The sequence below is a fragment of the Gadus macrocephalus genome, chromosome 6 (assembly GCF_031168955.1).
Source record: "Gadus macrocephalus chromosome 6, ASM3116895v1".
NCBI classification, from domain to species: domain Eukaryota; kingdom Metazoa; phylum Chordata; class Actinopteri; order Gadiformes; family Gadidae; genus Gadus; species Gadus macrocephalus.
In genome coordinates, this window is record NC_082387.1 from 7681374 (window position 1) to 7709131 (window position 27758).

The 27758-nt window shown below is 44.8% G+C and overlaps 1 protein-coding gene across 2 annotated transcripts in view; it reads left to right on the forward strand.

Annotated features, from left to right (window-relative positions):
- Positions 1 to 27758, forward strand: part of LOC132459361 (exostosin-1b-like) — a 52239-nt gene that overhangs the window by 589 nt on the left and 23892 nt on the right. Inside the window, exon 1 of one of the 2 annotated variants that reach the window (XM_060053841.1) lies at positions 1 to 1341. This exon is cut by the window's left edge and continues 589 nt beyond it. In XM_060053841.1, the coding sequence (XP_059909824.1) occupies positions 266 to 1341 (1076 nt within the window). In that variant the 5' untranslated portion in view covers positions 1 to 265. The remainder of the gene's footprint in view (positions 1342 to 27758) is intronic. The other variant, XM_060053840.1, reaches the window with a different exon arrangement.

Below are 27758 nucleotides of genomic sequence, written 5' to 3' on the forward strand. Positions count from 1 at the left end.
GTTTCACGTTTTAGCACATTTCATAGCAGACAAATACCAAAAACCGCGGATAAAAACGTAGTGCATAAAAAGGTAAACAAAGAAAGTATGGTGCTTTTTTGAGACGCGACACCCTCTCTTCACAGACCAGTATGGCGATGGTTTAATACACACTAAGGGTTGATGAGAAGATACGGTGGATGACCAATATACATCGCCCACATGCCCTGGACCGATCGCTGGATTTGTGCAAGGCATCCGAAGAAGCGGGCGGTGGGGGACGTGAATGCAACGACTGTGCAGCCTGGGGGAAGATGGCGGAGCGATCCCGTCGGAGGTGGTGAACGTGAAACTTTTGGTCTCCTTGGAATTACTGCTCGACATCTCGGCCCACACCGTTGGACACATGCAGGCCAAAAAACGGTATTTAATTCTGTTCTCTACCGGTGCGTGTGTCATTCTGCTGTTCTGCTTTGGGGGCATCCAAGTGCCGCTGCCTAGGAGGGGTCCCAGCAGGCGCGATGGCCGGAGCTTTGGCGATGATCGCGGCGTCGCTTCGCAGTGGCGTCGCTCCTCCGGGACGCTGCCGCCCCTGGATCCGTGGGATCAGGTGGAGACGGAAGATTACAACGGGCACATATCGCCGCAGCAGAAGCGGGACTCTATCTCCGGTGTGTACACGGGGAGACAGTGCAGGATGGACTCCTGCTTTGATTTCCTGAAGTGTAAGAGCAACGGGTTCAAAGTGTACGTTTACCCCCTTCAGAAGGGGGAAAAGATGTCAGAGAGTTATCAAAATATATTGTCCTCCATTGAGGGCTCCAGGTTCTACACCTCTGACCCGGCGCAGGCGTGTCTGTTTATCCTGAGTTTGGATACTTTGGACCGTGACCAGCTCTCGCCCCAGTATATACACAACCTCAAAGCAAAAGTGCAGAGCCTTCCCCTTTGGAATGGGGGCAAGAACCACATCATCTTTAACTTGTACTCTGGAACGTGGCCCGACTACACGGAAGACCTGGGCTTTGACATCGGCCACGCCATGTTGGCCAAGGCGAGCATCAGCACAGAGAACTTCCGGCCCAACTTTGACGTCTCCATCCCCCTCTTCTCCAAGGAGCATCCTCGGACCGGAGGGGAGAGGGGCTACATGAAACAAAACTCCATCCCCCCATACAGGAAGTACATGCTTGTTTTCAAGGGCAAGAGGTACCTGACCGGTATAGGGTCAGACACAAGGAACGCCTTGTATCATGTCCATAACTCTGAAGACGTAGTCCTTCTCACCACCTGTAAACACGGCAAAGACTGGCAGAAGCACAAGGACGCCCGCTGTGACCGGGACAACGCAGAGTACGACAAGTGAGTGGCCGGCCTTGGTCTTATTAACCTTTTATTCAGCACTGATGCATTTTTTCTATGCAACTTGTTTTCCATTCAGGTGTGACCGGCGTGATGGATAGTATTATATCACTCTATCACATCAACATCAATACTTTCCATGATGCATTTTTTTTTTTTTTAATTCATGGTTTGAATTGTGTTAACCTAGAAATTTGTTATGCTGCTGTTATTTTTGTTCTGATTACATTAGTTGTGATGGGTAAAGTCTGACTGTAGGCCCTATTTAATTAATTTAAAATGAGAATCAAAGGGCACGTTGTTGGCCTGATTCAATTTGTAACTAGCATGCCATTTAGTGGCGGATAGATTTGAGTTGATACCCAAATCAAAAGACCCCACCCTATCTCTTGTGCATGTACAGTTTGGCTTATGATTGAATCTGAACTTTTCAATAAATAGCAAACAAATTTCTATTGGTCACCATTCTGATAATCACGGCATATAAATGGATCCAGCCATTTTCTAGCACACACACACCAACAGTTTTCCTCTCAGTACAGTATCCATAAACGCTGAGCGACACACTAGGTTTGTTGATGTGTTTTCAGTATCCAGGCCGCCCTCAAGGCAAATCGGCATGATATCTCAATCGCCCTTTAAAAAAAACACACACACGGGAAAAAAACACATCATCACCCACTCACACAATCATACTCCTACGAGGTAAACTGTTTTTCTGCTGCCTTATCTGATGAGCAAATTGGCGTCTGTCTCACCCTGCTTCAGCCAGCTGGAATCACTCCCCGCTCCCCCAGACCGGGCCGTGTTGTTACTGGGTACTGGGTGAGCGACAGTGGCTCGGTGGTGCGGATTAGCCCGGGACAATGCCCTGGTGCCAGTTAGGGGAAGCGGCTCGGACCGCTGTTTGTTCAGTCGTTTCCCAGACGGGGCCCTGCTCCACCATGCAAGGAATGCCCCCCCAGCAGCAGCCTCTGTCCCTTGTACCCGCCCTGTTCGGTGTGGAGGTGCGCTGTGCAGGGTGACCCTCGCGGGCTTCCCCCCCCCGCTGTGATCACGCGGCTGGAGTCAATGTCGCCACTAGTTCATCAGTTTGGGAGATTTGCTCTTCACGCTGGCTGAGCGGTTATAGGCTGATTTAATATCAGGCTGTCATGGCGCCGGTCATGGAATCTGGATGCGATTTGAATTAGTTTGGAGTGCGGCTGGGAGTTGTTAGGGTTTAGATGCCAGAAAGAAAACGAGGCAGAATGGTGTTTTATTTTATTTTATGCTCAACTTTTAAAGGGACTATCCACTTAAGCCTGGCCTTAGTGTGCTTACGGCTTAGTAGGTTCACTCCTTGGCTTGAAAGTTTAATTCCCTCTCTCGCGTTCCGAATGTGGGCCATCTGATTTCTCCCCCATCGTATCTACCTCTCATTCCCTCCCCCTTTAAACCCTGATGGCTCTCACTCTCGCGCTGTTGCTCTGTTGCTTTCGCCAGCTCATTGCGTGCTTGCTGCCAAACATTGGCTGAGTGATTGCACACAGTAAGATGAGTGTCATCAGGACCTTTGCCCGACAGAGGGGCAAAAAAATCCCCATTCCATTAAGCAGTATGGAGAGCTTGGCTTGTCTCTGCGGCCATCTGACTAGCCCTAGCCCAGGGACCAGTTCCCGAAAGCTGAAGTTAGCCATGTATATGTGACGTCTGACTTCATGAAGGTCCAGACTTTCCGTTTCCAGAGACGAAACAGGGTTCTCCACAGCTGTCCATAAGCAAGGCGCCTCGCAATCAAGTTCACGTCTCGGGCTGCATCTGCAGTCAAGCTCAAATAAATATAGCTCACTCTTAGCCATGTGTACTATTATATAGGCTAAAATAATAAATCTAGGAAGGCAAACGGGGGGCCGTTCTCTGTGGAAACTTAGAGCTCCAGTGTCTCTTAGCTCACAACTGATCAGGACTAAACCCCCATCGATGGAGAGAACTTGGAACCGTTTGACTGATCTTGAAATGTTAAATTCATGAGGTAGATGCGTTTCAGTATATATAGAACAAATGAATGTGCTATTCAATAGAGCAGCAGAACAGGGAAAATGCACTAGGCGTAAATGCGGAGAGAATCCCTTTCACAAGCCATAGTCGGGGTGTGCATAATCCCTGCCTGATGTGATTTGTGTACGTTGATGTCCTTTAAGCACACAGTCCACCATAAGTGCTCCTTAACAAAGTGATCTAAAGCGGGAATCGAATGACACTCAGCGGTCCCAGACACAGCGGGTCTAGTTGTGTTAACAGCCGGATGCTGACCGGGGAGTGCCTCTTATTGTCCCTCTTTGATGCCATTATTTGGCGTTTCAGTTCTCAGCAAATTGTCCTATTCATTCCCTTTTTACTCTTTATCCCTGTCATTATAGAGCAAACATGTGCAGGTCATTTTTAGACAGTTCTTGGCTGTGCATCTTTCATTAGATCCAAGATAATACGTTTTTATGTCTTCTACCATTGGTGAATGGCCTATTAGAGCCCAATGCAGGAATCCTCACCCAAAGTCTATAGTCTACCTTTATGATCTAAGAGCCATCATTTTAGTAGTTCTTATTGCATATTCTTTAGTTATTAGTAATATCTGTTCCTCGTGGACTGTGCTTATGTGGGAACATTTAACTTTCCGACGGCGCCTCCTGCCCAATATCTGACCGGTCAGGGCACCTCTTCTTTGATTGGCTTTCAGGGCCTGTCAATCACATATAGCTCAGCCTCACCATAGCACTTGAATGAAACACTTCTCAAAGGCAGACAAAGTTGAGGAGGGAAAGGTTTTGTTTTGGGGGTGTTTATTTGCATCTGCTCCCTTTCCAACTCTTAAATCTTGCATATAGTGGCCTCTTTGATTAGGTTATTATGTGATTGTTCTAATTTTTTTATCAATTTTTTTCTTCTTCTGAGAGACATTTGAGTCTACTCAGAACTAGGGGTGTAACGGTACACAAAAGTCACGGGTTCGGTACGTTTTTAAGTTACGGCACGGTTAATGGTTAAGGGGAAAATAAAAAAGATATGCTTGGTTCTTAACCCGTAGATAAGCAGCAATGAAAACACTAATAAACTTGGTTATTAAACTTAAACATGGCATTTGCATTTCTGAATTCCCAGACAGGGGTTGTTGAAATAGTGTTCATTTAGTGCTCATTTATTTTTCACAGCAACGGTGATAGTTACACCTGGATGGTGCCTTTTCAAATGCGCGTGCATGTTAAAGTGCTGTACGCAGACACCTTAATTAGTACATTGTTTACGTTTGCACCTTTAAGGACCAATAAAGCACCAAATAAGATTTGAAAAGCTTTGGAAGTTTATTTACAACACTGCTTACATGGTTTGTAGTCAACATATAAGATAGATCGGGCGGCGAATAGCATTGCGTATCCGACATCCCGACGGAGAGCTGCTGAGCGGATTACGAAGTCGGAGTAGTTTTGCTAAACTTTGGCTAAACCGTCCGGGTGGAACTCCGACTTCAAGTTTTAAATTCCGCATCGCAAAACAAGCCTTTACATTCGCCATATTAACGCTATGTACGCCACATTTACAGCCCTTCAGTATTCCTTCTTTCTCTGAAGTATTTCCCCGTCCACTAAACTTTCTGTGGGAAACACTTTCTAAGCATTATAGGTGCCCTTCTAACTCGACTGAGCTATAAACCTGAGCTAACCCGCCATATCCTACATGGACATGGCCCAGCCCATTCCAATTGCCAAATAATGTAAAAATGTCTTTCTGAGCATTTCATGATAATTTTTTGTGGCCAACATGTCAAAGAGATAAAATTGTATCTCCATGTGAACGACACTGTTTTGCACTACACAATACCGTCATTATGCTCCATCGAGATTTTGCGATAACATTGATTCAGCGTCTTTTCGCATACTAGGACTATTAATACAGTCAGAAGACAACCATATCGATAGCTTATGTTGCAAACCGTAGAATACAATACACGCATTACTTTCTCAGTAGCACATTGACTCAATGCAACATGTAGGCTCCTCAACACACCTTGATAGTCCTCCTGTGTTTTTTGTTTGTCAATGGCTTAGGCCTGCATTATATTGTCTACCTACGCTACGACTTGTTGGGCACTGTTGATTTTATAATAAGCCACGCGATAGGTTACATGGCATGCCACTCGGACAGGAATCCACAAGCAAGCCCAATAAGTAATTCATTCTTCACCGTGTGGAAGGATTTGCAGCCAATCTTTCCGTTCATGTCACCCAAGGCCTTCCCTTTTCGCCGTAACCTTCTCAAACAGCTGGATTTAAATCAGTATGTGTATGATTAATTTGCTTTCAGTTTCCCCCTGGCCAGGCTGCCCTTGTAAAACTAAATTAATGAGCCCAACACTGTCCAATCATTTATACTGGCCTAATAGGAGTGGGAAGAGAAATGGGCTTGGCTCTCAATTTTAGCGATCATCCATTGGTACACTCTTTCCATTTCATTTGGAAACCCTAAACCCTGTTCTAAATTAGTTTTCACCTTGAATGTGCTCGCTAACCCCTGCTTTCAATCTGCTCTCATCTCTTATGCCTCGTTCTATGAAGTTGTACTTCTGCTTTTGTGGATTCAAACGACACACATTTAGTTTGTTTTTCTGCACTGCTGCATAATACCCCTGATAATGAATAATGAATCTTAGATCTCCCCGTCTGTTTTAAATCCAATTATTTGTAGATTGTTTAAACGGATGTGCTCTGGCTGTCCTTTATGTTACTGTTGGCCGCCTAGCCAGTGAGATTCTTACTTCTCAAGTATACTATATCTGAAGTATCTAATCTAGTTAGACCCACATGACAAATGGCAAGATGTATCTGTCCATCATGAGGAAGCTGCACACAGACAGTGTGCAGTTTATGGCCATTAGCGAGCAGTACAATTGTGTAATAAAGGCCTATTCCATTGCGATTAACCGCTTTAAGTGTGTATCTGGGTCTTAACAGGCCGTGCCCATCTTCCAGGCCATTCAGTTTAATTGTTCCCCAGTCCTCGATAAAGCCGCCCCTTTCATACTTGTGTTGGCCGATCCCTCCTCCTAACAAAGACTTGGATGCACAGATGCAATGTGTTGGACAACCCCTCAGATGATTCACCTCGCAGAATGTATTTCTGTGTAGTCAAGGACATGCGGAATGTGGTCCTTTTTTTTTTTTTTTTTTAAGATGCCTTTTCCAATCCCATATCGATTGATGAAGAAGGCTCAGGTGCCGCTGTCTGAATCGAGGCTCATTACACAGCCTGGCACGGTGTATTCTCTGAGGGGTTAGTTCCCATCCCTGGTCGTATGGACCGCCCTCCGTCCCACTTAAGTGCCTTTTTATTTCTTAAGCATGTGTGTAGGCAGGGCTGGGCAACATGGCCGGACTATCTGAATTTATATTTTGGAAATGTTTTGAAGTTTGGCATGAAGTTTTTCCCACTTTTTCTATGGCTTGTTTTTTTTGGAATGCTGTTGAGTTATAAGGGTTGGCCCGATTTTTACATCATTTCAAGTGTTGAATATTAATAATATTCATAGGAAAGTGCTTCAGCGCAGCCAAAAAGTTTCTAAGACACACAGCTTCCATAGTATTAGAGAAGGCCTACTTCCAGTTATCACAAAGCAAATGTGTGGTTTGAACATTACACAAAGGTTTGTGGAAATTGGACCAGCGCTATAAACCAGAAGAGAAATCCGTTGCTCTGTTGTGGGTGAAGGATTGCTATAAGAGAAAGAAACACTGCTACCCTTCTGTTCATGCTTTATTAAATACCAACCTGTTATTATAAGTCGGTTGGGACTCTGGTATCTTTTGGCCTCGTTCAAATATTGAAATAGCAGCTAAAATACGTTCATTATTAAAACCCTTATAAAATAGTTAAATCCCCCCGCTTGCTGAAACATCTTATTTCTACCGAGTATCCGATAGCGCCACCATGGAAAAGAAATCCTGGGGAGAAACGTGGAATGTTTAATGACAATTACTAATTATTATGATAATAAGTTAGTTTCTATTCTCCATGATTGTCACACTAAGCTACAGGTGTCAAAGTGCTGCTGAAGTATTGAAATAATGTTCTAATAATAATAATAGCATTTTCTTTCATAAGAAAACAAAACCGTATTCCAACAATGAATGGGGAATATTAAAATTTTCAGGCTCATCCCTATGCTTTATGCATTGTATTTTTTTTTTCAAAACAATGAATTAACAGTACGCATTGTCTTCGTTTGTCCACACAGATATCATGAAGACATCAATGAGGAAAAGGCAATATATTGAATACTTGGATATACTTTTGTAATTTCGCTGAATTAGGTTGGAGGAATGAGGGAGGTCTTTCTGGGTGAACAAATATAATTAGTCTCTAGCATTGGCTTACTGGTATGCCATTCAATGCCAATTTTTCACAAGTAGCTTTTCCGTTTAGTCTACGGCCATATTGGTTCTATTTCATCTAATTGCTTCCCCCCTTTGTAGTCTCACAGCTCCCCGGTGGAGCGTGGAAATCCTTCCCTGACATTGAGCATTTTTATCCGTTGCCGGTTGGGAGGGCAAGATGCAAGCATTTTTTGTTTAACATTTAGGGGAAATCCTAAGGGTTTCATTATGTCTGCCAAGATCGATCCATCAAACCACCAGCGAGATGTTGAATCCTTTTCAAATGGTAATGGCACGCAGGCTGGCTCCATGGCCAGGAACCGGTACCCAAACCTACCAGGACTTGCCAAGGGAAAGGAGTCTCACTGGGCCCAGAGGTGTGGGCGGAACAAGGAAGCACTCTTGAGAACTAGTTGCCAGGGAGATAAATATTTGTTGGTGGGTCATGATTTAACTTTTTCCAAAACGACAAAGAAACCCCCTCCAGCCCATGTACTGTAAACAACCGCACGCCAGCCAGAGCAAGAGGCATGTCTGTCTCCGCAATTAGACAGACTGACTGACTACGCTGGCCTGTTTCTCACGCAGGCCGCTTGCAGTGCGGGTCTGTGACTTGGATGTAACGCAACCCCATTGGCCAGACGGAGCGGTCGGTGGTCTAACTGGGTGGAAATAATAGTTTCTGTGGGCCATTGTACAACAAATCCCACTTATCCTCTCCAACTGACAACAGGGAAGTTGTGACAGGCTGAATGCGCGCCATAATCGGCATGTAATGGCCATGTAATTTCTTTATAATAGTTGAGATTTTATTCTCCAGATGTGTGCAGAGGACTTTACAGCGAGCTTCTAATGCATTACAGAGGGGGAGTGAAGAAATTCCTAAGTGACTATAATTTGAACCGGTTCACGCTGCCTTTTTAATAAAATACCTAATCACAGCATCTTTTGAACCTTCCTAGGGATGACCTAGTTAAGATTGCGATGCTGGATTCGATCTAAAATAAACGATGTTGCGTCTGTTGCAACCACCCCTCGTTAGACACCTCTCATTAGTTTCCTCTTAGCCGCGATGGCTGTGGACACCGGCCTGCCTCTAGGCTCGGTTTACCCGGGCTCCCTGCCTTCCTCCTGGCCTGTGATGAGCGGCCCTCATCTCGATGAGATACTGTTACATTACCAGCAACGGGGTGCCGCTGGACATGTTGGGAATGAGGGGGTTGTTGGAAAAAGAATAGAGTTCAGGTCAGGAGAAAGGATTGCATTCTTCTGCGGCCTAACCAGGAAAGAAAAACCTTGCAATGACGAACGACGACGATGGACTCATGTGACGTGTTTGTTAAAGATTTATTATAGGTTTTGCAGGCTTTATGATTTTTGATAAATGAGATGGACAGAAAGGTATCAGAGATGGAGGGGAAGAACATGCAGCAAAGGACCACGGGCAGGAATTGAACCAGGGTCGCGTATACCTCGTGTATACCTAAAGTCGTGTATACGTTGTGTATACCTAAAGCGCGTTCCCTCGGGATCCGTTGACTGTTCAGCGAAAATAATTACTTCATGTCGTTTGCCCTTTCATTACCCCCCGGTAAGAAAAACAAAATGTGTCGCCTTTGTTTCATCGACCCCTGCACGGTCGGGGCCGGACACGCGGCACCTCCGCGCCCAGCACACTGTGAATACAAGGAGCGTAGCACGGCCGAGAGAGAGCGGAGAGAAGACCCAGCAGGGGGCGGCCAGATGCACTTTTAAACCTCCCGACTGAAAGGCCCTTCACAGCTTGTTTCCAATTAAGAAGCCCTGCCAAGTGAGAGATGGAGAGAACAAGGGATGGGAGTTATGCGAGAGACGGACAGACTCCCTGCCCCCTGATGACGAATGCCGAGAGACTTGAGGAGCGTAACGAGATGGAGGAGTGGACGAGGGCTGGGAGGAACAGGGAGGATTAAGGCCCCGCTGCATCCAGCAGTGAGATGCCGGTGTACTCGCTGTCTGTCCACAAGGTGTATTTATAGAGCAACATGGTTTTAATCCTCCGTTTTGGCCCGAGCCCACAAACGGTGGACAGCCCTGCCAATCCGTATCATGGTTGTTTTGTTTCCCTGAAAAAGAGATTTCTGTGTCCCAGTTAGTCACACTTCTATATTCCTGTGAGGAGTGCTGCTAGCCAACCAGATCTGAGCTGCAAAGGCTGGACACGACGGGGAGGAAATGTGGTTGCCTAACCCCCTAGGGAAAGGTTGGAAGATCAGTCGGTGCCCGCACTGTTTTCCCATTTCCTCCAATGTTTACTCAAAATTGTTAAGGGTTCTCCTTTTTGATTCTCCACATGGCTGAGCCTCTGTTGAATACAATGTAACCCAGGTGTCGACTGTTGCCAAAATGGTATTGTCTTTGCTACTGACACATTTGTATTGAGCTAAACCTCAGCTTTCCTGGTTGGACGTAGATTTGCCAAACAAAAGGATATGAAGGGAGACCGTTAGATGTGCAATACGTGGCTTGAATGTAATGTTGTTTTTAAGCCTGTGCTGTCGTTTTCATCGGACGACGGAATTGGTTTGCAGCTTCTGGTTTCTCTGAGAAGTTCTTTGTTTTGCTTGTTTTGTCGAGTGCCTTGCCTTTTGAGGGTCATTTAGCGTGTCCTCATTACCAACAATAGTTTCACGATTCAATATTGTGTGTGCTGAAGCGTTCTCTCAATCTCAACACATTTATGGGCCAAAAATATCATATTCCATTTAATCTAGAAGGGGATTAAGGTTTCTGTCCTGTCAGTGCAACGAATCACACCCCCCCCCCCCCCCCCCCCATCCTCTGCCCCTTTTGGAGAGAGCTGACTAACACACAGACGACATGGGAGAAGGGAGGCTTGCAAACCGCAAAGCTGCCTTGCATTAACCACTCATACATAATTGATGCATATACCATCAACGTATACCACAGTGGATTACGGTTTAAAGATGGAATATGGATAGTGTGTGTGTGTGTGTGTGTGTGTACACACACGTACATTTTCTTTTTACAGATTGTTTTTTTACTGTGTTGGATGAGATTACACAATGATGCTATTATTTTACCCCATTGGTTTTGGGACACAGACTGAAGCGCCAACACATACTAACCCTGATGTATTGTGGCGTCTTCTATAGGGTAGACTTCCATGTCACAAAGCTGCATGTGATAGTAATTTCTATCTCCTGGCCGGGGCTAAATAAGCGCACATCCTGTGGCGAATTCCTGTAACATAAACTACAGGAGAGGACTTAAGTTTGTGCGAACCGGTTTATTTTGACGTGCCTCGGACACAAAGCACGCTGTCGAATGAGACGATTAGAAAAGCCCACTGAGTGCTTATAGGCTGTTTTGAGATGATATCGGCCTGCCACATTGAAGGATACACTCCAATGTTGACTATGAGACGCATGATATCCAGGCAGACTCCCAGCCTGGATCAAAGTCCAGCTTGGATTGGGTGGTTTGCTTTATTTTCTCTCAGGGCTGAGAGAATGAGAAAAGAAATAACCGAGTTATTTTCCCTGTGAGACCCAGTTGTTTTAAAATCTGAACTACAAGATTGCCATTGATGAAAAAAGTATTTATTCAAGCAAATTATTTAATTAAATGGAACTTGATCATGGGAAGCCACAGTTTAAGCATTCACCAAGCCTCTTCAATGAGACAATGAGTGTAATGATTCTTAAAGGGAAAGTTTCACATCGTGAAACGGGTGAGGGGAGAGAAGGGTGAGGGGAGTGACCATCATGGAGATTTGAGAGTCTGCCAAGCCTGAAGCCAGCCATGCTTCAGGTCAAGTTAACTTGCAATGCGCTATGGGGGGAAGTGGACCCGTCTGCAAGGATGCAAGCCAATAAAAATAATCAACCCAATGATGACGTCAAGAGATTGGCTTGGCCTTAATATCAGGCCTCGTGGCTACAGTGGCAATGCGAATGCTAACTAGCTTTAACACCTTTTCAATTGGAGAGAGACAGAGAGCTTCCTCTAGGTGCAAGAAGAATTGATGCATATGCATTTTAAATTAACAATGTTAACAAGGTTATATCATTCATATATGAAGTAGTCGTAGTCTTAGTAGTAGTAGTTACTTGAAATGTATGTAAACTTCATATTGTAGCCCGTTCTGCTAAATTTCTGAACCAGGCGGAGCATGCCACTTGGGGGTTTGCCCATGGTCTTATTAATCCAGCCCAGGGAAAATGGAGGAGAGTGAGTTTACATTCATGTATTTTCCACTGACTCGCTAGCTCTCCCTGTGTGGCTGAGTGCCCTGTGACGCCACTGCTCTAATACGATCCCAGGGAGTCATTCCAAAACGCCGGATTTACAAGTTGGCCATATAAATAATGTGGAAATTCGCGGAAACACAGAATTGTTCTTGTTAGGCAGATTCGGGCGAACTTGGTTCAAATACCGTGACATTGCCGACGTCAGGCGCAACCGTACCTGCAGTGACTATCACACGTTTAAATGGTTTAATAACGCCCATAATCGTGTTCATATTGCTGCATTCATTTAGTTTTCGTTACAAAATAAATCCTTTACCAATGATCCTTTGAACATGACCACATTTTTTTTATATTAGAAATAAATAATAATTGATAAAATATTAATCACAACTAATTAAATACTAGCAAACGAATGCCTAGGGTAACAGCCATTGTCCTTATCTCTTTCAATAGTTTGACACTGCAGTACAATGCAGGCAAATTATCAGGTTAGTCTGTATTTAGTTTATATAAGCATGCACAGAATTTGACAGCTGTTTCTCAAGCTGTAAAGCACATGACTAACTTCTGTTTACCTCTGTGTGTATGCACATTGGAGTATAGCTTGCATCAGCCACCTAGAGAATGTATTGAGGATCTGAAAAAAGTGCCATGTTATGATAAGGTGCCAGTATTATGGTAAGGGCTGTGTAAACTGAAAAAAAGCCTTATAAATAATACTAACATGAATTCCAACATAAAGGCACTGAATGTTGAAACCTTAGTGGTTAAGAGTAACTGCTTTAGTGTAATAAATAAAAGCATTTAATAAATAACATTTGTAGGAAAAACAGCAATTAGCTAGGTTCTGGATAAAAGCAAAGCAACAAATTGTACCCAGAGCAAAATCAAGTTCTTGAATGTAATCCTGGGCTTTAGCCAGCTAAGCTAGCATCATGACCCTTTTTAATGAAAGAAAACGACGTATCTAGGAATGTTGCTCTTAGCAAACATGCAGTATGTTGGCCTATGCTACACCCTACAAAACACACTACAAGTTGGTTGATGTGTTAATATTTGCAGCAGGTCGGTCAACATTTGAGATTACTTGTATTCAATGCAATTTACTTTTGTTTTGGATTATTGAGGTACGTCTAATGCATGCTTGTATTTGATTTTTGAGGAAACAAGTTTTCAACTTTTTAAAAGTGAGGCCTGGTTATGCAAAAAAATGCATATAGCCTTGGCTGTTTCTCTTGGTGTTTATTGATGTTCTAAGCCCACTATTGGAACTGGTGCAAAAGATTGGAATATGACAAGTGAACGGTGGTGGGCTGTCGGGGCCAGCAAGGCCTTCTCTGCTGGCCTAAACACTATCGGAATCCCTGACTTATGTTTTAATATACTTTTTCCATGAATATGTATTAAATTATTTCCAATAGTCTATTCTCTTCATTTAATAGCTTTTCTCTTGTTTGCACTGCTTCCACTAGTGTATGTTTATGTTAGAGCTTTTATCCAGTCATATTTCAGCAATCATGTGTTGCCAGAGTCAAAGAAATCTGCCTTGACGCCTTCAGAGTAGCTTAAAGTAAGTGGCAATGACTCTGTTGCTTTAACCAATCAGATTTCAAGTTGGCAACACCGAGGCCATCTAGCAGGCGTCCAGTGTCGTCTGCATTTTCACGTCCTTTGATTGGATGGTCAGAGAGGTACTAGTCAGAGCCAGCAAAGCATTGATAGCTACCGGCACAAAGTAAAATAAAACGAATAATAAATAAATAAAGCGATTGCCTGTAGCGAATCAAAACTTACTCCAGAAACACGACTGGACAGACTCGACTTTCAGCATTAGCCTCCATGGCGATAGAAAGGGACTTATTGTTGGAACTGAAACGCACAGATAAACTGTACAACAGTTTAATCAAACTCTTCTTGAGGCAAGAAAGGAGGATGGACTTTGCGTACAAATAATCAGTAGTTTTGGTGAGTAATGCATTTTATTGAAACGTTTTAATATTTTTGTCAGTTAATTAGGTTAATATTGACGTTTCTGCTGGAGATGATGTATGTATGGCAGCTGTGGCTACAGTGAAAATAGACTTGTTGAATTGTCCTTAATGGGTTTCTTGCTTAAGTAATGGCATTCTTTCTTGCTGCATGAGATACCTGTCTGTGATGCAACGCACTGCTGTTATACTGTATTTCTGTGTAAGATTGATATTCTATAGCCGTGGAGTCATAATGATAGGATTAAGAGGTGGATTAGTTCATGTAGGACACCACTGAAGGTCTAGGTGTGAAATGCACATCCTGCCACTGCATGTGAAGGTTGTTAATAAACCTTTCAAAGTAATTCTGTTTTTAAATTAGTTTCAGTAATGCAACATTGAATATAACTGTTGCCTTGAGTGTTCCTCAATCACAAGCCTTTGTTGAAATGGGGTTGCTGGTATTTTGCTGGAAGGTTTTTTATTTAAAAAAAACATTGGATTTTGTTTATGGAAATCCGAACACCTTTTGATTGCTTTCCTCATATTCTAGTTGTCAAAATATGTATCAGAAAATTCATGAAAGATTCTGACTGTAGTACCACGGTATTCCCATGAAGGGCCTAAGCAATTAAGACCGAATGTAATGGAACCGACTGCTCGCCTATCTGGTCTGTGTTTGTCATGTGGTCAAACACAACTGAGAATTAAACCAATTAAAAGATTTGCCAACAGGGACAATTAGTTGTCTTGTTTGTGTACGTATTTTCAAAACTCAATAAGCACAGGTCTTCATTGCTTAGGCCTGTCCTTGTAATAACCCCGCTATTTTAGTTAGAATTTTATGGCTTGATTTCCCCGAGGTTAATTAAACGATAAAAATAACCAGATGACTGTTTTAAAGTATATTATTCACACTTTATGAATTTAAAGGTGTTTACATTTCCATACACAAACTTCCATGGCTTTAAAAACTCAAACCACCATGGCACCATTTGCTTGCTCCCATAGAAATGGTCATTTTTTGGTGTGTCAATGCCCTTATCTTATCAGGGACTATCTCCTCTTATCCCGAGTGCTGTGGGGTGGGTGACGGAGCCCCCCCCCCCCCCCCTCCAAATCAGAGGGAAGCTATGAGCAGTTAGAAAAGCATGGGTCCGGGCACGTCATCCCATAACCATCTGGATAGGAAAAAGCGAGCGAGTTAAGGAATGTTTGGGAAAAAGGAAGAGGTTGAGAAGGATGAGTCATCCCCATATAGTTGACGTGGTTATTTTTTTCTAGTTCTTCCATGAATCCTGTTTTTCATGAAACGTCGTCAATGATTTTATTTCCTTTTCTTAAGGGAAATAAGAAGTGGAAATTAACCGGTTTCCAAAATGGCTTACTCTTCATAAAACCAGATTCCAATTTAGATGATGGCAAGTTTAAATACAAACCGTAAACATTGGAATCAAAGCGTAGGGGCCAGGCCAGCAGAGTGAAGAGAGCATTGGCATACGGCATCATCCATAGATGTTCAGCCGTACAGCTAATGGAGGAACCACCTTTGACTCAAGACCTTGGAAGGGCCTGTGTGCCTCAGCCCATGAGATTTGTCAACATCCTTTATCATTTTTCGTTGTCGTCAAAAAAAAAGACATAACAAAGACAAAAGAAAGACATAACAAAGTCATATCGTGTTGGTGTCTCCCATTGGAGCTGCTCTTACTGTAATCTCTCAAGCAGAGTTGAGTCAACACAATTAGATTTGGCAATGCAACAACCACTATTTTCTACCTTGCACACGATGTGCATTTTAAATCATTTCGGGGTAAATTGTGTCATTATTTGTCAGTTATTTGCCTGCCAGCTGCAATGTTTAAGTGCCGTTTCTGAAACGGTTGTTAACTAAACACACAATAAGCGAAGCACAAGAATGAATGCTTTTAGAGATGATGAGCAAGAGAATGTGTTTAAAATTTCTCTGTCTCTCCCTCTGTCTCTCTCACTCCAACAATCTCCGTGTTTGGCAGCGATAGCAGAACAAGTAAGATTATGATTTATGATTCGCTGGACTGCTCACCCCAATCCATGCTTCTACTCTAATCTCTCAATATGTCATCTGTCATTCTGAAAAATGGCTCACTACGAGGTTCTTACGATGTTCGGTTTCACCATTTAATTAGCATTGGCTTGTTCTTTTTTTCCCTTCTAAGCATTTCCTTTTCCCAAGGTATCTTGAGAGAAATGCAACACTACCGATGTGTTTCTGCGAATGAACATCTGGAAAACCCAATGGTCTATTGTGTTTCTCCTTTTTGCAAAAAGCTCAGGCTTAGACGAGGCATCCGAATGTGCACCAAAGGTTGTGCAATGTGTGAAGTAGCCTCTGTTGTAAAAACCTAGTGTCGGATACATCCTATTAATCCTGAAATCCTTATCATTTGTCTTAAGTCTCCCCTTGCGGTATAAACAGTTTGTCCGACACAATGCTTGTTGACCGCACGGATCGTAACAAACGGTACTCGCATAAGAGGCAGTATTCAAATTCCATTATTCTCTTTAGCCCTGGTCTGGTTAACGGGCCTGTTAGGCCGGCGATAATGTAAATGGATGATGTGCCAGCGAGAACTACACCCTGGGATAAACGACAGCTTGTGTGGAGGGCTGTGGATGGCCACAGAAAGTATGGGGCAGAAATTAGCACAGAGGCTATCAATCGGCTTAGACGTTCATTGTAGATAAACTTCTTCTGCCCCAAGCCCTCAGGCTCTCGCCAGCATGTGGTTTAAATTAATAAGCTAATGCTACTTGCGGGCATGTTGTTTTTCTTCAGAGAGCGACCTAGGCCTGTCAACTCACGCAGGTGCGTTCAGGCACGTAGCCCAGTCACCCCTCCCTCACCCCTTTCTCCCCTCCTGTCTCTACACTAGGGAGTCTCGTAAATGAAAGTGTGTGTGTGTGGTACAAAAGGCCTTGACCTCACCAGGATGGACATTGTCAAATATCCCCATCATGACAAAGGCCAGGCTATTTGCTGTTGTTTAGAAATAGCTGCAACCATACCCATCTGCTATAACAGAGATCGATCCTTGTCGTTCTCGGAATTCACAGGCTCCTCATAGAATGCACAGCAGATACCGGATAGAAGCGGTTCAGAAAGTGACCGATGGCTCCCATGTAGTCGATTTGTATCCATCTATGCTTATGGAAGCACTGCATTCTTGTCCATAGGAATGCGTTCTCAGGTCGGTACGTCTTCCAGTGCGTACGCTTTAATGGTTTGTGTGCGCGTGTGTGTGTTCGTGCACGCTCCCCTCATACCGGAGGCTCCTGAAAGTGAACCATCATTTCCCAGAAGGTCTCTGGTCTCTTTCCCCCCACCTCTCAATTGATTGCCTTCTCATTTTTCACTGTCAGGGTTTATAGAGAGGGAGGGAGGCTGGGCCGGGCTGAGTTTGGAGGGGGAGCATCACCATCAATCCTCTAATCCCATCACTCATCGGTTCCCAGCAGCAGCAGCAGTCCAGTGGCTAGCTCCACGCTAGCCTGCTTAGTGCAAGGGATTGCCCCCCCCCCCCCCCCCTCTCGTTGGACTCTGCCGGTGACCTGATGCTCTCGGGAACGAACGCTCGTAAAACTCCCGATTAGAAACGGGACGACGGCGGTCTGTTCCTCGGCTTAGTTCAAACCCTTTTTTACTTTGTTTTGTCGCCTGTTTGTGAACAGTTGAGTGACTTCCTGTTTTTGTGTGTTCTAGGTCAAATGGCTGCCCTCGAGTAAATTTGTATGAATTTGACCATTCAATCATTTGAATAACATTCCCTCAGATGAATACAGCATTTGGTGGTTTGAGGTCGGCTGCTTGTTTTCTTTCCATTTTTATTGACACACACAAGAATACGAAAACGCTCACTGGAGCAGAATGAGTTGCCTTAGCAGTCCTCAGTTTTGGGTCCTTTTACAGGAAAGAATTTTTTTTCTGTTTTTGGCACCGACATCTGCCGAGTGACTGCGGCCATAGCCATTAAAAGTGTGTGTGTGTGTGTGTGTGTGTGTGTGTGTGTGTGTGCGCCTGTCTAATAATCTGCCAGAGCATGTAAAGGACGCAGTCCACCAATGCCGCTTGTGTTTTGCCTGACTTTCCTCTGTCGTCCTGTGATCCTGTTCTGATAGGATGATGTATGGGTAGTCCTTGGCGACCGCGCACAGGTGATGTATTCTGCTTGGAATGCTTAGAGTGCGGGACAAGAGATAGGGGGGGATGCAGCACCGGCGTGCGAGATGGTGTGTGGACTCCTTGACAGATCAGAGACGGAAGAGACCAAACTCATGGTGCTAAATACGAGTGAACTGTACTCGAACGGCGTGACCCCCACAGCGAGTTGGGGTGAAAAATTTGTCTTTTTTTTTTTTTTCGTACATAACGATGGAACAAATGGTTGGTCCCCTATTCATTCACACACTGGTGGATATGCATGTTATTTCACTGCAGAGCAAATCACATATTATGATGAAACAAATTTTTCCCCAGTACCTCAAGCATTTTTCAGTCCTTAGATTTAGTGAGAAGGTAATTCTCTCCTTACATTGAAGGTTAGGAACCAAATCCCTCCACTCTGTGGGAGGATAAGCCTGCAACCATTTTGCGGATACCTTTTTGTTGCAATTGTGATCAAATAAAAAAGGGCATTCTGCAGCCGTGGCTTTACAAGGCCTCATTAAAATAAAAAAATAAACCTATTTATGTGACCAGGCAAACGAGGACCATTACCCCAGCCGGTCTATTATAGCGCAAGCTAAATGGTGCTTCGACATGACTTGGGGGGGGGGGGGGGGGGGGTTGTCTATTTGCTACCCACATGTTTGGATTGAATAGAGGTTTCAGATGATCTGTCTTTTCTGGAGCACATTTGGTACTGTTTTTTTTAAATACAGCGTACAATGCATTTAGAAGTCATTGATATTGTGTGTTGCAAAGCATAGCTCCTATGTTGCTATTCTAAGGTACCCCAACCAGCACATTCTGCCTGAGATTTGGAAGAGAATTTTTCATAATAGGTCGCCCCCAATTCACCTCTACTTTCCTCGATCACTACCATCACTTTAGTGATTGATCTCAGACAAGTAAATACCCAGAGTGTGGGTGAATCCTTCAAACAGAACTATTAAAGAACAAACTATCGAACCTTAAGGTAACGGTAGGGGTTAAAAGATGCATATTGATGTTGTGGGGTTGGTCTGGACGGGGCAGAAGTGAGACATTTAAGAAAAGCCGGCGTGTTTGAGAGGTAGTGGATGATGTTTTAAAAATGGTTTATGCTGGTATGTGTTGCGTCAATGGGTCTGCCTCCGAGCATTGTGCGTCTTAGGTTGGAAAGAATATATTTTCTGCCATGTCTCTCCAGGGGTAAATCCAATAACGTAAGCACATAGACTGAAAGGCTCAACCCACTGCACCACACTTTGGTGCTTTACAGTAATGGAAAGCTACTAGCCCGTGTGTTGATATCCCTACTTTGCCAATCTGTCAGTCTGGCTACCTTGGCACCAGATGAGATGCATTGAAATTGAGGGTGTTTACTCCGTTTGATGTGTGCTGTCGCAAACCAGCCTAGTGCTTCTAGTCAAGTTGTTTCAAATTGGTTTTTTTAGACGCCCACTTTACCCTTCTATTTCCTCGGCATTGTGTGTTGTCATCTTTTGTCAGTTTGTCTCTCTCGCTCTCAAGTTCATTCAAGAATCTTTGCTTCGAGGTCATCGGGTTCATCGTCTTTTGCCACTTCAAAGACTCAAAAGAAAAACAGACGTACTAGTGAAACTCAAATATAACTCTTTCCTCAATACGTTTTATTCACACTTTTTTTTAATCAAACCTTCACTTTCTCAGCTGGTGTTACGCAGCTTTTGGATGGGATACATCATTATTATTATTATTATTATTATATTCTCAAAATCACCTTGTTAATTAAGCTATGTTGGCAGGATTTTAAATCGACAAAAGAAACAAGTAGAAGGCATTCTTTCCCGACAAAGCATTCAAACAAGGAGACCTGCTTCTCTTTGGCACATTTGGTAATGTGTTATTGCCAGACTGTCGGTAATGTCATAACCCCCCTCAATGCCACAAACAGATGCACGACCGCACCCCCCACCACTGAGATACTCATTCTGACCTCCTTGGGCTGCATTCTCCCCGCAGTCTCCTCTGTTACGACTGTCGCATGCGCACACACGCGCGCACACAGATGTACATTCATGCACACAATTAAAGTGTAATAGTTGAGCAGCCACCAAAATACTGTCACTCTGCTTGTAAGCCAGCTCTACCTCTTATTTCACCAACTACTTCACGCTCAGTAATGAGCCACATGCAACACATAGTGTGTGTGTATACACATAGAGACCTTTTCTAACATATTGCCGACTTAAGTATAATTGTCCCCGCTTTTTTTCTCTAAGAGAGGTCCAATGAAGAGGGTGTATTTGTCGACGGTCAACGAGATTTAGTTAGCTACTTGAAGGCCTGTGTTTAAAGCGTTTTGCGGTCGTTGTTGTTGTTCTGTCAACAAACCTTTTGTGGCACTGTTCAAAGGAGGTATTCAGGAGCACATGCTAAAAGCTTAGAAGCACAGTGACTCAGGCTACTTCCATTACTCATTTGTGGACTGAAGGACTGCCTAGGTCAAGGAAAGCCGACCGTGGTAATGGGACGTTCCTCCACCTGTCACAGCTTCTCCACAAAACGGGTTCCATTACGTCATACGATCACGTTTATAAAAAGTGGCGTCTTTCCACATTGGTTCCGGATTAACCGAAGGTGTATCGTTCGTCTTTGCTGTGACTGTGTACATATCTATCTTCTCATTGTTGTGTTTTTATTATCCATCGCTCGGCCCTCCAACCGACCGCACACAGTCAAGCGAGCAAACTCCCAAGCTGAGCCTGCAGCCCGGTCACATCTTGTCCCCCCAGCGGCCTCCATCTAAATCCCCTCCCCTGTCAGGGGGAGATTGGATGCGATCAGACGCAGCCTGCTTGGCCCATCTGATGTCCCTGCCGGAGCAAGCCCTGATTCTCAACAGAAAGAGAGACGTGCTCTACAGCACAGGCAGACTGTTTTTAATCGTTACATCCTCCTTGGAGCATGCTGTTTGCAAAGAGCAGTCATCCTTCACCTCCCTACACACACATACATCCGATTTACACCCCGCGTTAACAAACAACCCATTCATTTCACCTTCATGCAACTTCAGCCTCGCTGGCATTAAAGTGCTTCTTGATGGCTGGCAGACAGCGACACTACAGCTCCCATGATGCATTTAGAAGTCCATTACCTCCGTTTGGCGACAGGGACACCATATGTCTGACCACATTTGCTGTGTCGATGTCCGTAATGCATTACTGGACTGATTTGTTAACCCGCAACTGATGTCATGGAAACCATAACTCGCAACTGGCCATGATTTCTTGCTCCATTTCTTCAGCACACCACACTCGTCCTGCCTTTAATACTCTCTCCTTCCCTTCTTCTGTCCCTCCTGTTGACATCCACCCTCTCACCTTGGCCCGTCAGCGTCCAGCACCTCCTTACTACCCTCCCCTCCTACACTCCCCTCTTACTCTCCCTTCCTACTCTCCCCTCCCTTCCTACCCTTCTGCCTTCCTACCCTCCTCCTTTCGTACTCTCCCTTCCTATTCTCTCTTCTTACCCTCTCTTCCTACTCTCCCTTCCTATCCTTCTGCCTTCCTACTCTCCTGCTTTCCTACTCTTCCTTCCGATTCTCTCTTCCTACCCTCCTTTCCTACTCTCCCTTCCTACTCTCCCTTCCTACCCTCCACTCCTACTCTCACTTTTTCCTCTCCCGTCCCACTCTCCCTTCCTACCCTCCCTTCCCACTCTCCTTTCCTACTCTCCCTTCCTACTCTCCCTCCCTACTCTCCAGTCAAATCCCTCCATGTTGATTTCTCTCAGCCCCTTTGTCTGGCCTGGGAACAGAGGCATTCCAGTGCCAGACTTATCTCCGGACCAGCCGCAGCATTGGCCGGGCAGCGGCTGGTCTTGAACCACAAGCAGGAAGCGATGCTACCGGTGGTTACACAACAGTCCCGTCCAGCTTTGGTACAGACTCAGATTAATCTGCATAATATTCCTCTTTTGTTTCTATATGGTACATTGTGTTGTTATGTGTTATTGATGAGAGTAATTTTATTCTGAGATTGTGATATGGTCATTTATTGAATGCAGTGTAGACGTTGATAACCAGGAGCAGACATTCATTACACTTGCACCTCCTAAAGGTGCGGACACACCAAAAGCGTATCCCGCGTACCATGTACGCGCGTAACGCTGCTAAAATGTTGCTTGACCATTTTGTGTCAAAAATGGTCCTACATACGCAGCTACGCGCCTGTGGCTGCGCTGGATTTAGGAGTCCGAGGAAGGAAACCCAAACGCCGCCGTGTCTGGGTGCATGATAGAGCTTGAATCGGGTTAGATTAAATAATCTCGGATATAAACAACAATAATCTGGTTAAATAACTTCACATGGTGTGTCTGGTGTGTTTCCAGCATTCGTAGTGTTGATCGGCAGAGAAATAGTCCGCCAAGACGTTGAGGTTGCTTAGCAACCAGAGACTCTGTCCATGCAAGTGAACGGAGCGTTCACTCTTCGTCATAACTATCAAACCAAACATCCTTCACATTCACCGAGTGAACATTATGAAAGTAAAATGCACATTTCTCGCTAAAAATGTTTCCATAAACGCATTTAATGGCGTAACTATGTTACTATTTCCACCCAGAATAAAGAAAGATGTCGGCCGTATGCTTCTGTGCAAGGGTCACTACTCTCTGCCAGTGACGTCGGGTCAAGCTCCACGCTGATTGGCTATTGCGGCTAAGTATCACGCGTATGAGCGTAAAAAGTTCAATTTTTTTAACTCCTCGCGTACGCGCGTATATGTACGAATGCTGGAAACACGCGCCTCATACGCCCCTAACGCGAGTAAAATGTTGCTTGGTACGCATGATACGCGTGTACGCACCTCATATGCGCGTAAACCAATGCTTCCCTATGGAAAAATTGCCGATTTTATACGCGTGGTACGCGGGTAACGTGTTTGGTGTGGCCGTACCTTAAGGGGGGACTATTAGCTCTTGAAAGCGATTAATCACGCTTGTAAAGCACAGAATATACACAGAATACACAGAAGCTGGACTGTGCCGCACCTGCCTTTGCCATTCATTATCATAAAGGCCTTTTCTGTTTTTGGCAGTGCATACTGCTAATGAGAATGAGAATCAAGCAGGACCAGGGTCCGAGGCAAACGCGCAACCCTCCAGCCAGCCAATCGATAGCCGTTATCAGCTGCAAGGACGCGCAGAGTCCCCAGAGTCAACCAGTTTGACCCGTCTCTGCGGTGATCAGACATCTTTATGATCGGGCATCTTACAGGCCAACCCCGGCATTCCAGCGCTAATGGCTGTTCCATTAACAGCAGTCATTTCATTATCTCCACCGCTGCCTTGTTTGTGGTTTACGGAGCACGGGGAACACTTCAAAGGATCCCCTCGTGGCAACCTCCCGATTATTACTGGTGGATGATTTACTAGGAAGAAAAAGACTGTTTTGCTTTTTGACTCGATTTACGGCCTTATTAGGCCTTTTTATGTTGACATTTGGCAGATGTGTTTGGAATATGTTTTAAGTGCTGTTCATATATTGTTTGAGGATGGGAGTACCGTGTGTGTGTGTGTGTGTGTGTGTTCATCCGATTTAAATCCAAGGCAGCCTTTTTAACAGAACGAGAAAGAAAAGTGATTGAGACCCGTGGAAAAGCCCTCGAAGCACTCAGTAATTACCGTAGGTGAATTAACCCGGGGTCGTGCGGTGAGGTCGACCCCCTCCACTCGTGTCTGTCAATGTTTTATGAGGTCCCCCCTTTGAACTGGCTCGGCAAAGATGTGCGAAGGAATGGCCGCCCTCGGTCTGCGGGGAAAGGTCAGTGGAAACCAGAAGGTTTCGCCACTTAGATCATCCTCGCTGAGTCCACAAAAGACTAATTGAAAGTGAGATCCGCGGAAGGGGAGTTTGACTGAAAGTTTAGTTTAGTCTGACTAAATATGTCTTTTAGTCAAACTATTATTATATGATTCTATAATGTTTGTTTGATAATAACTTGAACAAACATCAAACATAATAACTTGCTTAGAAGTTTATTTTTGTCAAACATTTCAACGGAAACATTGAAGGAAATTATGCAGTAGTCACGTCAGTGTTGAATACAAAGGAGAAAAGTTGGGCATGCAATTCGGAAAATGTCCATGTAAACATTAAAAAGTCCTGAAATTGTCATCGGTCATGAGTCATCCTGACGCTGAATGAAGGGGAAATGTCTTGTTTTTTCCCCGGGGAACATCGACATTTGGCCCCTGTTTATTGAGATGAGCTCTGAAGTCATTCGCTGCTGATTTTTTGTTTGACTTTTCCTCCATGGGAAACGTTTCAAGTGGGTGATCCACCCTGGGCCATTTCCATTATGGAAGACTTTGGACACAGTGCTAAAGGACAAGCTGGAACAATCGCTGAAATAAGATTTCTCCCGCCCGCCGGCAATCAAATCGGCGGCCAAAACATTCTGAGCTGCTGGTTCATTCCCTGAATTGAACAGCCCCACAACCACACCCATAGTCTAGTCTGCTCTGTCTTTCTGAAACATTGGTATCTAATGAGAATCAGGCCCTCAGATGGAAATTTCAGACCATGCAATCAACCGGCCGCCTGAGTAAGCTTGGCCTACCATTTCTTTCCCCACAGTGTTTATCAAGCCACCGCCAAAACGACACAATCGAGACATGGAAAGTCGCCATCAACTGATGCATCTGTCGAGTTATTTAAGTTGGACTAGCAACCTCAAAACGGCAGAGTACTAGTTGACGTGTAAAGGTCCCTCAAAAACAATGTTTGCTTGTATTTTCATGCCGTGTTTCAGAAACCATTTTAATGAGACTCAACTAAAAAAACTCAATCAGACCCCAATGTGTCAGTCTCACAGTCCATGCGTACACTTTTGGCTAGCTCCCCCTCCTAGTGCATGTGATTCGGGTTGATTAGCCCACGTGTAGCATGGGACTTCCATTAGCCCAATTAACTGGCACAGGGCTTGATTGGCCGACATGTAGCGGAGGCTAATCGTTTTGTATAAAGATCTGCATTCGTATGCATGTGCAAAAACATGGCTCGCCTATCGACGATTTTTCTTTACAGCTTCAGGACTTTATTTCTCTTGAGATATCTGCGTCTTTGTGGGACATGGAGGGGTGAGAGAGATAATGGGTCAAAATCATGTTGTGCCTTCCCCTCCTGCAGCCTGTGTGTTTATGGTAATGCCTTGCTCCCTCGGGGTGTTGGTGAGCCCCTCTGAGGAGGGGCATTAGGAGGGGGGGGGGGTGGGCAGTTTGAAAGAGGAGCTGGAGGTGTGTGGCACCAGGAGAAGAGAACCTCCCCCCCCCCCCTCCAAAGCATGCTGTGCAGGGCACTTGTCTTTTAATATGTGCCTGTCAGCGAGAGGGTCTGGGGGGGGGGGTCCGAGACCTGTAGACATCTTGTAGAATTGCGTGTGGCCCCAGACGCATAGTGCAAAGTTGTCAACTGCCACCACCCCCCGTGCACCCCCGTACTCCCCCACACTCCCTACCACCCCCTCCCCCCTCACCCCACATGCTCTCTCATCGGGTGTCACTCACTGTCGCTTGGCTCCTTTGAGGTTGGAATTCCTTTGGCTCAAACTGGCCGTCCTGAAAAAGAGCCGCTGCCAATCAGTGCGGCTCCGACAGAGGAAGAGAGGAAGCGGTAAATGAGATATGAAGTCGTACGGGATTAAAGGGGGGAGAGGGACGATGCCAAAGCTGCCTTGCCTTGGTATCGTTTTTTTTCTCTTTTTCTCTTTCAACCCCCCCCCTCCCTCTGAAGTGATGCCTATTTTTGTGGAGTCCTCTAATGTTGTTCACGACACTACCTGTGTGTGTCAGAAATATCACAGATGCATTCCTGGAATAAGTTCAAACTTTTTGCTGACCTGAAAAAATTCTGCCTATTGGCAACCGCCAGAAAAAAAATGCATCTGCGTTGAGTTGTTGGGGGGTTTTGTTTTTTGAGTTGTTTTATGTATTGTTTCATTTCTTTCTTTTTCAAGAGACAATCCCTCTTGAGTGTGTTTATGTCGTGGTATGATCTATCACCGTTGGATCCTCACTGTTGAATTGTAGATCAGGCGAGGGGAGAAGCTGTCCCAAGTCCATCTTTGATTCATAGAGGTCGCTTGGCTCAAAATAAAGTATGGCCTTTGGTTCCACATTGTTGAGTGCAACAATGTTGCACTCCACAACGATATGATCACCTTTGTTTGCCTTCTCCCTTCTTATTTAGACTTTGGATCAAGAGCAAATCACTCGGTTTGTACTAATGAAAAACTTTAGAACAGTAGATATAAAACATTTTCTTGATTATTTATTTTTCCATCGGACACAAGCCGAGTAGTCTCGTGATCGCTGGTTTCTCCTAACCCACAGTGACTGTATGGTGGGCAAGTGTCAACACTGTGGTCCTGCTGATTGAAGCCTTGGCCCCAGTCTAAACCCCATTGAATGGGTTGTGCTTTCACCGCAGGCGTTCAGAGTAGCAGGAAGGAGCACTTGGACCTGCACTTGTTTTTCACAATTTGTGTTCAGGGAAATACACTTTTTGGCTGAATTTAACAAGACTTCTCTCCTTGATCTAACTTCCTTTGAACTTGCCCCCTTTACTACCTTAGTACTAAAATACTTAACACTATATAGGCTTAAGCTATGTATACAAGCTATACCGCTTTCTATGGTTGATGCTTATTTTAAGTGCTTGTGTATTCTGAATATTACTTTACTGCCCAAAGTCCTAGTCCTGCTATTACTAAACGTCCAAGCTTGATTGTACTCTTTGCCTTCTCCTTCAACCTCCTACTTCACCAGAGCACACTGCCTAGTGTTGAACACGACATAAAGCTAATCTCCTCCTAATCTTATCTAGCAGTTGACTCACTGCCCTTTCACTGTCATGTTAAAGCATTTCCTCTTCCAGACTCAAAACACACCGTGGTTTGATTGACTCGCCGACCACTAGCTTTTTGCTCCCTCTCCCTCTCTCTCCCCGTCTCTCTCTCCCTCGCTGTGTCTCTCCCTCGCTCTGTCTCTCTCTCCCTCCCTCTCTCTTACTATCTCCTACCGTCTGTCTCTCCTCTCTCTCCGTCTCTCTCCCCCTCCCTCAGACGGGGGCAGACTTGTATGACACATTAAACATTTAAGGTTGTCTCAGAGTATACTAAGTGCTCGTCGGCTAATGCGTCGGCACCCGATGACTCGCCCGGGCGACCTCGCGGCCGCGTGCGCCCATAAAAGTGAGCGATGGCGGCCAGACGTAGGTTTTTTTTTTTGCCATCGAAGCTTTCGGGAGGATTCGCCTCCTTAGCCGTGAGCTTGTGCTCCGCAGCCAACTGCCAGCCCGCAGTCTTCCCACGGCGGCCATCTGGCCCAGCGCTGAGGTATGTGTGGAGGCGAACATCTGGTCCGCTCGGCCTCCCACTGGCAGGGCTCTGTCGTGCGATGGAGGGCCACTGTCTCCCGTACGGACCTATACTTTGAGATCGTAATGGCACCCGGGTACAACGGCCACTTTTATAATGTGCTCAGCTCACACAAACACAAAAACGAATGCACAAATTCACATGAACATGAATACACACGTACACACAAACACATACACACAAAC